Source organism: Trematomus bernacchii, unplaced genomic scaffold (genome assembly GCF_902827165.1).
Source record: "Trematomus bernacchii unplaced genomic scaffold, fTreBer1.1, whole genome shotgun sequence".
Taxonomy (NCBI): Eukaryota; Metazoa; Chordata; class Actinopteri; order Perciformes; family Nototheniidae; genus Trematomus; species Trematomus bernacchii.
Window position 1 is genome coordinate 21,218,994 of NW_022987973.1, and position 12,611 is coordinate 21,231,604.

Below are 12,611 nucleotides of genomic sequence, written 5' to 3' on the forward strand. Positions count from 1 at the left end.
AGATTACATTTTGACCTGTTTCCAGTCCCTTAGCATTTTGTTAAAAGTTGCTCAAACCCTAAATATTTGTCTGGACTGCACTGCTCTGATTGCAGTAGATTCTAGAGAAGTACCTAATGAACTGAACTAACTCAGTGTATTTGTCCTCAGGTCCAAGGACATCACAAACACACTCTCTTCTTTCACAATACAGCTCACATTACAGTTTTCCGCATCTTTTCACATGTGTGTTGGTATGAGGGTGTGTATTGTCAGGTCAAGATGAAAGGCTCTGGAGCAGCGGACCCTCCTACTTGATATACGGATCTGATTGCAGAGAAGGCCAGGCGCTGATCAATAACGGCTGTTGAATTATTAATCATCACACGTCCGCCTAACCAGCACCCAGAACAAACGTTAGAAATGTTTAAGCCATTTACATTTTAACAGCTCATTTGAAAACTGACAAAGATATGGATTGCACGCCAGCTTATTTATCTGAGCCACATCAGTTTAGTGTTGGTGTGAAATCCACAACAAAGAGAAAAACGTATATAGAATATAGTAGAGAAATCACAAAAATAACATTGCCTGAGTTGTAAATTAATAATGTAGTATGTATCGAGACACAGCAACTTCACACTTGCTGACACTGCAACAACATTATATTACCGCCCACTCATGATGCATCTGCCTCCATTACCCTGTAAATATTGTTTGCTCTGCCCTTTTTCCCTCTTTGTCTCCCTGCCAGCATGTCTATGTGTACGTGAGGAGAATATAGCAGCGGGTATTATACCTGTGTGTCCTGTGTGTGTGTGTGTGTGTGTGTGTGTGTGTGTGTGTGTGTGTGTGTGTGTGTGTGTGTGTGTGTGTGTGTGTGTGTGTGTGTGTGTGTGTGTGTGTGTGTGTGTGTGTGTGTGTGTGTGTGTGTGTGTGTGTGTGTGTGTGTGTGTGTGTGTGTGTGTGTGTGTGTGTGTGTGTGTGTGTGTGTGTGTGTGTGTGTGTGTGAAGGTCTTTAATATTGCTGTATAGCTCCCTGACAGCCTTTTATTTGTTGCAGCCATCACTCATATCTGTCTCTGCTTCAGATTTACAGTATGTCCATGACCATGACGCTTTGTGAACAACCACTCAGCCTTCGGGTGTGCCGTTGTGGGGAAATCAGGTACTGTATTTCACCACTCCCTTTATTCATAAGCTACTGTAATGAATAAATGAATTTTCTATGTTGTTTGGCAATACTAGCAGCATTGCGGGAATGCAACATCTGTCAGTCCGTCACTTTGGTCCAGACTGCACAAATATTCATGGTCCCCAGAGAATGAGTCTTACGGCCCCTACACACGGCGGCGTGCGTTGAAGCTTGCCGGCGGGCATGTCTGACGCTCGACCAACAACCAATCACATGAATCTCCCGCCCCAGACACACAAGCAGCGGTTTGATTGGCTAGAGCTTGTACTGGCATATGATTCGATTGGCTGACGCTTCCGTCGAAGCTTCAAAAGTAGAACATTGCTCTACTTTTGAAGCGAGCAACGCAAGCTAAGCTACGCTTTGCACCCACAATGCAGTTCGGCGAAGCGTGACGTCACCCCATTCAAAGTGAATGGGCAGAAGCGTTGAAGCTTCAACGCACGCCGCCGTGTGTAGGGGCCAAGGACTTTGATAACCCTCTGAAGTTACCTTTAGCGCCACCATGAGGTTCTCATGTTGCTTGTGGTTGTTTGTGAAATGTCACGAAAAATATTGAGTGGATTGCTGTAAAATTATGTCCCCTCCAGGAGGAAAAATTCCTGCTTAACGTATTACATTTCCATCAGCCTTAGGTGTCGTGATGTCTTTAATGCTAATTAGCTAATTTAGCATGTTGGCACGCTAACGTTAGTTCTCAGTTTAAAGCTCTGCTGTGCAGTACATGATCACTAGCTCCATTTTAGACTACTAGAATTGTTAAGTCAGTGTTCTTGTTCCTATGATCCAGACTGAGATTTTCTTTTTTTAAATGTTCACAAAATTCTGTGCTACTGCCACAAACTGTTTACCATCGTGAAACCACTCGAATAGAATGTGTCACGTTAGCTGCATACACGTGGACGTACGTGTGTCCTCGTGCGTGTGCAACATTAAAACGAAACATGGACAAAACATTGCTCCTTAACACCACTAGTGGCCTGAAAACTCTGCAAGTTATGCAATATATTTTGGGCCTTACCCCCATTTTATTACATAAAGAAATTTAGATTTGAATGAATGAATAATAGTTGATTACAAACACAATACCTTCAATAACTAGGGCTGATGACTGGAATCAATATCAAAATAAGTTATGTTCCCAATATCACTATCTATCAGACATTCACAGAAATAATCAAACTGCTCTTCAATGCAGTAAACATTGTTGGACTGTAATCATCTCTTAATAGTATTACAGCGAAAGAAAATAAACAATAATATTGAATTATTGCCACTAAGCTTTACTGCCCACTACATTTCCCCTGAGGGCTTCCAGATGCCACCAGGTTTTGTTTACCAGCCATCAGTCTGCAGTGCAGGTCCACTGAGTCTTTATTAATTGAACCGTGTGGGCGACGGCTGCATTCATGGACACCATTACCGCCACACTCCTTCTCCTCTTCGGGGATGAAACGTGATCGGTCATGTTGCCACTCTGTCCCTGAGCCTCATCAGTCGATCAGGAAGCGGTCTGCTGTTAGCAAGTGGAGATGCTGGGGACGAAGACACTAATGGACGAAAAGTGACGGGTGCACTGATTACCTATAGATCATCCATTTCATCATGATGCAACCGTCACGAGAGAATGCTCTTACTGGACGGCTCCTCAGGGAATCTGTGAGCGTCATCAGGAAGCCTAAAAGAGGCCTTGGAGGGTTTGTAATTGACAAGAAAAGACGTCAATATTTTAGGGTGACCATATCAGGATGCAGAGGAGTGTTACGACTTTCAGCCGTTACTTCAAATTCAGTAAATACTTTTCTGTATGGCAGTTTTTATTGTTAGTGGGGTGTTGAAACTTGTGTACCAACACGAAGGACATTGACAGCAAAGTATGCATGCGCAGGATGCAACTGATCAGTCACGAGTCATGATGAGTGTTTGACAAAAAAGTTGAGAATTTTATTTTCGTTGCACTTTATACTCCACTACAAATCAAAGGGAAATATTGTACTTTGTGCTTCACTTATATAGAGTCTATAAAGTATAAGGTTCTGTTTTTTAATTTACAAAAATTTTAAATATTGTTAGAAATCCTTGAGCTATTACGTTTTTGTTTGTTAATATTGGATTTTTTACTACAGGGTACAACTGTGTAATACTCAAACAGCATTTAGCTAATTATACTTTTACTTACAGTACAGTAAGTAACATTTTCATTACCAGACTTTCACTTGTAATAGAGTATTCTTACAGTGTGGTATGAATATTTTTACTTAAGAAAAGGGCCAGATTCTTCTTCGACCTCTGAGTGACAGTATATCACTTTGTTTAATTTAACGGATGTATGTGCAGTATTTGTTAAAATCATTGTAAACTGTAGATTAATCATGGCTTGTATCAGACAACAGAACAAAAATAAATGTGTTGTTTAAAAGTGTCTACTGTTTCGTGTTTTGTAGTAGCCTTAAGAATTGCATTTGATGATACTTAATAATTATATTTAAATATTACCTACATATTTATTAAATAAAAGATAAAAATAGCAAGTACAAACAACCTGAAAAGCCAAATATCTTTTACTGGAGATTTGTAATAAGATGCACATGTAATCTTAAGTAAAATCTACTATACAATAGTAAGTCAAATGTACTTACAAAAACTGAGTATGACAGTAAAGTTTACTTGAGTGCCTTTAGTAACAAACACTTCTTAACTGTAAGTAGAAGCTACTTGAAATATACGTTGTTAAATTTACTTAGGTTTTCTGAGTGCAATTTGTTACCTCGATTTTCCTAAGTAAATCTTACTCCCCGTTTTTTTCACTGCAATAATGTTTACAAAAATATCATCGAGGATTATAACTTTTTCATATTATAGCATTTTATTTTGTGATGAGGTTTTTAGGATAACTATACAATTTCCATGAAGCCTGTCTTATGTATATCTAAGAAAAATAAGTGATTTCCTACACATCCCAGAATGACCCTACTCAGTGAATGGGTGTATGGATACTATAAGGAATAGAGCAGAAAGAGTTGGCCAAAGAGAGGCCCATGCCTCAATGAGAAAAACCTCAGCCCCCCGCTTCATCTCTTTAGCCCCCCTCTCTAACTCGCCTGGCCTTGTCCCTGTGTCTGTGTGAGGCAGCTCTATATGGGGGCAGAGCAAGCCTTCAGGAAGGCTGTGAGACCCGAGGGCACTGGCTGTCCTTCTGCACATATGCCACCCATCAGGGAGGGCACTGCCAATTTGGCTGCCAGAGCTCTTCCAAGTGGGCTTCAAGGGGCATTGAGTCTGGAGGGAAGTGCTAGGATTGGATTATGCATCACACGCAGTGGCATGGTGGATTCGGTAATTTTTTTATAGTGGAACTGTTGATGAAGAATCTGTTCTGATGGTTATTTGTCCTGTGTATTTGTGTGTGTGCCAAAGACCTTTACAGCATATGTTTTTTCTATTTTAGGTTCTTCGGACACATGTACGTCTGCTAATGTGAAAGCAATTATTCTCAGACACCTCCTAAGCCATTTATTAACGCCGCCGCCCTTTCATGTGATTACATCGTTGATCTCAAAAGCCACCCCGTCTTCATGGTTGATTTCTCTGTGTTCTCTGTGTGTACGCCTGTCAGCCATGATGACGGTGCACAGCTCCACCAGCTGATTAGTAGTCCAGGCACAGGCAGGGAGAAGCCATTAAACTACAGCAGGCAAGCCAATCCCGCAAGCCCCTTCTGGATGCTTTGAGAGGTTTTCCTGAAAAGTAAATACGGAGTGAATCTTTAAATCCCTCAGAGGCACTGGGGGGGACGGATCAAAGGGACTGACCTTCAATCCGTGGGTTCACCTTCTCCTGAATGTTTTTACGGCCTGGATCTGATCAATTTCCTAATGTGACCTTTGCATGTCAGAAAGCGGAACCAAAACTTTCCCTTGGGTGAGAGGCCAGTGAAGTCAGGCATGTATGCAAAAATAAAACCAGTGTAGCATTAAACATATTATTTATTGGAATGTAATAACGGGGACTTCTTACTGTCACCACACAATGGCTGAAAAAAGCTTCTTGTGATACATTTTACATCCACAATTACCCTCTCCACCTCGCTAATTCACCTCCTCCCCCGCCTCCTGACACAAAAATTGATTATTCTTGCTTCATTCATTGTCACTCAAGCAACTGATGTGAACAACAGCCTGCTCAATGTAATCTGGGACCACAGCTTTAGGAACGCAGCAATAAAATATGCCTCCTGCAAGCTACTGATTTACCCTAAAATTCAAAAATGTTAACGATGTGCCATTTTCTTCTCCCTCTAAATGTGTGATAACATGTGTGCTCTGTGCTGTTTTTCTATATATTTCTTTAATGTCAATAAATCCTATGAAAAGAACAAAAGTAGCAGTTTTCAAGAAGCATTTGATCTTGTTAATTAATTAACTTTTTGACTTAAATTTGTATGTTTGTCATTTCATTTTAGAAGGGACATTTTGGTTTTGGTTTCACACAGGACAAAGCACTAGGTGAAAGTCCTGTTTGTTGGACCCAACCATTTAATACCCCTGGTTATGGTCTTGGATTAGAAACACATTTTTGATATGCCAAAAATCAAATCCGGGATGAATATGTTTCCCTCAAAATGCAAATGTCAATACAGATTCCATTCTACAGGATACCAGGCGGGTAGTAGTGCTCCATTGTTGCCCAAAAACTATTAAAACACATCAGTTAGCCACCTGATTACATCCCACATACACTTCCTACTGCCACAAATCCTCACTAGAGCACCCATTTTGAATTAATCCACTGCTTAAAATAGTCCCTAACTCATTTTTTAGGTGTAATATCTTAAGTAGGAAACCAATGGGATTGGTGTGGTGTGCCTGAAACTACAGATTCACAAATTGTTGGTTTTGGTCATTTCATGGGTTTGGTGACAATTGGAATAATTTAAAACAACACCAGACTCACCCTTTAAATAAAAGTCAGAAAACCAGACTTCCAGACAGAGTGGTTTGCTGCTGCCATTTTGGCTGAGGCTGTGTCTTGATGTCAGCCTGTTTGAAGTCTTAGCCTCCAGCAACATGGCCTTTTGAGTCTGCTCACTGTCAGTGGTTTCATGTATTATTATTTTTGTAATGGCCTTAAAGTTCATATCCTCTCATAAAACACATCAGCCCTGCTCAGTCGAACAGGGGTGATGTCACGTTGCGGGGCTGTTAAATAACAAAGACTAATTACAATAACTGAGTGTTATTGTACTTGCTGGATTTTCACCATCCCCACGAAGAGCTCCAGCCGTTTAACCAAATGTTCGTAGTGGCCAAAAGGTAGTACCATGCAGTCCGTGACGTCATTGGGCCCAAAAAGACTCTTGCACATTGACTTACATTGGGAAAGTGGCATCAGTAAATTGGCATATCATTTTTTTTTGCTTTGGAAAACTCAAGTGCGATGCTCTATGGGCCGAGATACGGGTACTTTAGGAATCCACAGTCGCTCCATTTTGGCTTCATGTGCCACTGAGCAACTCTCAAAGGAATGAACGGGCTCCCGCCTCCAACACTGTATCCAGTTACTCTATACATCCAGCATCAGCATCCAACACTATTGTAACTAACTTTTTAGGATATTAATAATGTCCATTCATCATATCTTTTGGCTGTTCAAAAGAGCAATTTAGTCAAGTAAAAAGTACAGGTCCTGAGTTTTCTTCATGCTAGGCTTTAATTTGGTAAGATCCTTGGATTTGGTTGTAGAGATTCATATCCTACTGACTTCAGTGTTCCTCTGACCCCTCTTCAAACCCTGCCTAGAGGTTGACTATTCTTGCAGTCAACCTCTGATGATCCTGTGACTTTTTCTCTAGCGCCATCATCAGGTCAAGATTTTATTTGGTTGATGCCAGCAAATCAAATGTCATTCCCATCACACTACCCGTAATGTTGTAATTGAATGGATGAAAACCAGTGCAGAGTGGATTCTATAATGTGCTGTTATACAACTTTCCGGAACGCTGCAATGTATGGATTATCTCTTACATCATATTAAATTACTCAAATGTGGACAGGCTGAAATTCTGCGCATGTCTGCGGCATCGACAGATGTCTAGACAAATCCTGCAAATTAATGAAATTCAATCCTTTAGCTGTGTGTGTATGTGACTGCAGCAATCTGTCGGGGGTCCTGGGGGAGATGCTGTGTTTGCTTTAGGCTGCTGCACACATCTCTGTATGTTCATGTGATGCTTCCATCTCTGTGGTTTTCTGCATATTTTACTGCAGTGGCTTTCAAGAACTGTAGCTAGATAGGATTTCAGTCTGTGAGCAGTGACGCAGAGTGAACAGCATCTAAAGACAGAGAAAGTAATCAATAGCATGTGTGTGCTGCTTGACTGTGATCAAGCACCACATGACATAGTTTGTGCCGTTTACTTGCACTGCAATAACCTGATTACTGAAAGAAATACATTAACATACAGCAGGTAAGGAGATTTAACGCCTTACCCCGCCTTTTTCCCCTTTAATATAATAATTATGTTTCTTATATGGCAATGCTGCCTTGGAGGATTTAGCTTTTTTGCTAAATGAAACAAAAAATTGTAGTTTTCCTAATCTAAATATGTGTCTGACCAATTTAACTCATTGTCCATTTCTGTCTTTCTTTGATTTAGGATTGAATTACTTGGATACAAAGACGTCCCACGAGGAAAGATTTTTGCTCTCACTCTGCCACACTCCTTTAAAGCAGCACTTTAATCTCTATGGTCTTTGTCATGCAAATGTGTGCATGCAAAAGCCCATTAGAAACCCTGTAAAGTACAGTTATACCTTAACATGGCCATAAATCACTGACAAAATCTGTGTTTCTCTTATCGTAATCTCTAACTCTTTTTAAATATCGGGTTTAGGAAAGCCAACAGTAACCGGGTTAAAAAAGTGCATTCGCCTACATAGCTGAACTAAAGACACTAAGTTAAGATGAAAGGGGGGACTATGAATATGTGTTTCTTTTTGTATATACATGTATATGTGTGTAAGTGTACGTATATGTGTATGTAAATGTGTGGGTATGGGTGTAGGTATGTACATAGATATATATATATATGTGAGTATATGGGTACATGTATTATTGTTATTATTCTTTATTTCCTTATCTATAAAAATGTACTTTATTGATACCTATATATGTATTTATTTACTTCACTATGTAGGACCGGGGGCGGGAAAGGGAAAAATATAGACTGTATAAATGTAACTCATTGTGCCTGACTCAATAAAAAGAAATTCGTTCTGAATATTAGTTTTGCCTCAAATATCGTTAAAAGCAGTAAAACTGTTCTATAAGCTGCAGTAACCTCTTTACCAGATAAGGAATTTGACTCAAGCAAGTCAAGATGAATATGGATGTTTAATAAATTCAACTACAATGGGTAGCACAGACATTTTGTGCATCAGTTGCATCACTCACATCAATTGGGATTATATTCCCTTGATGGCAGGTTGTAAAACGGATGACAAATATTGATATTGCTTCTGCATGTTAAGAGAATATTGCACTCGATTCCAAGGTATATAGACACGTTTAAATACATAACTAAAGCCAGAAATAAGATGGGCCTGGCAGTGATAGTGTTAACTCCACCAACAGGAGAAATATTCTACCTTTCAGTATGACTGCTCAGGAAATACAGCAGGACTAGGAGAAGATGAGAACAAACGAGAGAGGGAGGGGGGGAGGCAGCAGAGAAACAGGATGAATCTTTGACAGAGGTGAGACGGAAGAAAAGTCTGAAAATGCCAGCGATAATTGTGATTTAACAAGACTGGATGGTTAAGAAACAATGTTGAATTATTATTCATGAGCTTGAATAAAGCAGGAATCAAAAACAAAGACTCTAATGGCTGATTCATTTGACAGATGGTAAAGGTGATCAAACTGTTAAATATTACAGCTTTTCCACAGGGAACACATGTCGGCGTGCTGGTGTGTGGTGTTAAAAGAAATGTGAGATCCACAGGAGGCTGTGCATCACGAGAGTGAGACAATGACGTGATGTAGAAATGAGGCAGAGCTGGGTCGATCTAATGAGCAAAACTTGCTAACCACAAATGTCAAAAGGTTGACCTTTGACCTATACCATGAAATATATTATACAAATATGTCATTTGAATGGACTATAAATGAAGATATCTCAGCTGCTGCTTTTTCCTTGCAATGTTGCCCATCTTACATAATGCCACCTAAATGTTCTGAAAGAGCTTAATCAATGGCTACACCTTTAAATGGATTTCTGTCAACAGCTCATTCATTATAAAATGTTATTTGTGATTTTGTTTTACAAACCCAACCACAGCACTGATGTCAACAACCATATTTATATTCTTTACATAACACTAAAAGCCAAGGAAATGTGTGGGAAGATAAGTGTACAGCAAGATCTAACTGCTTCCAATAGAAAAAAACCTTCCTCAGTTATGTCCATGTATCCAGCCAATGCATCCTCTCTTCTGAGCTGTCGGGTTGACCCCATAAGCCAAGTGCTCAATAGTTATCATAAATGCCACACACAAGTGTTGTCTTTCTTCTCACTACAGTAAGCAGAGTTCCATTCACAGCAGTAACATCTCGGCTAGATCCGCATTAACACTGGCTCCATTCACCACGCGGGGCCTGATCTTATATTCCCCCGAGCAGATAGTGTTGCATTAGGCCTTTATTGATTCCCACCCGGACATGCAGTCTGCATACGAGAGCCAGATCAATACGGGCAGCATCGCCTCTCGCATCCCCAGGAACCGCCCGGTGCACGTGTGCAGCAGAGGACAAAGGAGACGCAGAGAGGGAAGGACGTGTTGTTGGCACACTCCGACTGGATATAATCTGATATGCTGTGTCCCCCTGCACAGGAACTGCACGGGCGATCAGATAATACGCAGCTAGCAACACATTAAATCCCTGCAGATAGACTCTGATACCATCACAACCCAGAGTGTTTTTTTTTACGAGCAACAAGGAGATAAATGCTTATGTACACATGCCACAAACACAACTTGTACATGCTGCACAACACATGAACTGCCACCACAGTTTGTATGCAGTACTCTAATTCAAATTACGCAGACTGACCTTTAACCTGTGAAGAAAACTGAGCGGTGTGTCTGGCCTCAAACAGCTGCAGCTCCTTGTTCAGGTCACAAACCGTCAGATCGACGTTCCACGAGCGCAAACCTGTTGAAAATAACAGAGCAGCATAAATAATGTTCATCGATGCAGGAAGATGAATTATGCATAATGTAACAGAAACGTTGTCTTTAGAGAATCACCTGAAGTACTTCGATATCTACTTTGTTTTACCTCAAAATTAAATACATATTTGTATCTTTAAAAAACACCACCAACCAGCTGAACAAGGACAGTCAGAATTGAATTAGCTAAAAAACCTCCCAAAGTGAAATGGTTGGAAATGTCAAGAATGTAGAATTAACCCAATCAGTATCTAAAGAAAATAGAAAAGAAGGATAATTAGAAGCTCCAGTTGTTTGTAAGTATAATAAAACAATTCTTAATGAGTAAAGGTTTGTAAAATAATAAAATAAAATACAGAGATCTATCCTATGTTGCAGGATTCATGGATTTTATGTATGCATATGCAGTAACATGGAATTTTTAGATGTCTACAGCTGTGGAGAGTATTTACTCAAGTACTATACTTAAGTACACATTTGAGGTACTTGTACTTTACTAACTTAAGTATTTACATTTCAGAGTGAAATATTTGTACTTTATATGCCACTACATTAAAGTTTTACTTTTCAGATTAGGTCTTTAATATGCAAATGTATGTTAGTCCTATGAAATATGATGCGGTATTATACCATTAAATAACCCGATTCAGTGTAAAGTAACAAGTATGTACCCATTCAGAAACTACAGCACTAAAGCGCTGCTTGTATGTTTTCATCAGTAATAATATACAATACTCCACATAGATTATTTAATAAACACTGAAAAGAGAGTGCGCTTAATATGTACTTTAGCAACATTTTGCTACTTTTCTTATACTGCCAGTCACATTTTGAAATCAGGACTTTTACCTGATCAGTATTTTAAGACTATGGTATTTGTACTTTTTAAGTAAAGCATAAGAATACTTCCTCAAACTACAACATGTGTTTGGAATAGATTTAATCAGAACACGTCTCTTTATATGTAAATGTAGCTACCCAGTGTTTTACTTTTTTTGTATTAGTACTGTTACCTTCGTGTTTACTCTGTTTTCATTGTGATAATCCGTGTCTGAACTATTTGTACTATCCTGTGTATCACTCTTCTCACTGTTGCTGATATGACACCTGTATTTTCCTACAGTGATACATTACTGTATATTATCCTATCTACTCTAAGGTTGACACCAAGATGTTTTTAGCTGCAGTGAGTGTTTCCAGTCCCCCGCTGAGAGCCCCCCCCCCTCCCTCCCCTCTGCAGCCCCAGGTCTTCTGACCACTCCTCCCTTGACTTACCCTGTGTGATCTGTTTTCTGGCAGCATCAAGGTAATGGCTGGTGGAAATCTCTCCGATGACGATCAGCATGCGATAGTTTCTGTGCTGTAAAGCTGCTCGATGCTGTCCATGGTGCTGAACACGCTCTGCTCCCTCCACTGTGGCAGGTCCTACGATAGGGATTTCCATGGTAACAGTGCCACCAGTGGACGCTGAGCTGCTTTCCATCTCCATGACAACTGCATCCGGAGTAAGCACCATGACAGCGCAGGTTGAGCTGGGAGGATGGGAAGGTGTGGCTTTTTGGTGGGGGGACATTTCGATTGGATCGCAGGTCATGTTGCTATTTGACGTCACAGCATTTCATTGGACGAAATGAAATGAAGGACATCAGAATTTATGTTGATCGTATTTCTTTAATGTCATTGCTGAAGCTTGCTGTCAATGTAAATAAGGAAGACAGGCATAAAGCAATTTAATTTCCCAGGAGCCATGACCTTCTGTTCCATAGGAAGTGTTCAAAAATGCCCCGTGACAACCGTAATAAGACTATAGTGAGCTCTTACAGCAAATAATGTTCCTGAAACATTCAAATATGGGGTTACTGAGTGCAATCAATGCCACTTACTGAACTGTGCCGCATAAAAGTGGCTGAAAATAAGAAAAGTGTGTCACACAAAGGTTTCTATTTATATCAGTGTCACTGCAAGTACCAGGCAATGTGCTTTGGTTACTAAACTGACACCTCTTTGTTCCAGCGTGAGCAAAACAAGGCTTCAAGTGTGTGGAGAGTAGAACTGACAACAAAGACTCACTGTCAGCTTAGAAAAAATATTTTAAGCTTCACAAGAAATTTGAATAATCTTCTTCAAAGATTGCACACATTGAGTGGTGTTTGAAAACTATTATACATATACAAATATTAAAAATATTAGTGATATTCTTTTTTTTA

At 39.9% G+C, this 12,611-nt stretch overlaps 1 protein-coding gene across 1 annotated transcript in view; it reads right to left on the bottom strand.

Moving 5' to 3' along the window:
- map1aa (microtubule-associated protein 1Aa) overlaps window positions 1–11,920 on the bottom strand; it is a 48,374-nt gene extending 36,454 nt beyond the window's left edge. Inside the window, exons 1-2 of the mRNA XM_034116594.1 lie at window positions 11,680–11,920; window positions 10,286–10,387 (exon numbers count right to left, since the gene is read on the bottom strand). Coding sequence (XP_033972485.1) covers window positions 10,286–10,387; window positions 11,680–11,920 — 343 coding nt within the window. The remainder of the gene's footprint in view (window positions 1–10,285; window positions 10,388–11,679) is intronic.
- Between the last annotated feature and the right edge of the window lie 691 nt (window positions 11,921–12,611).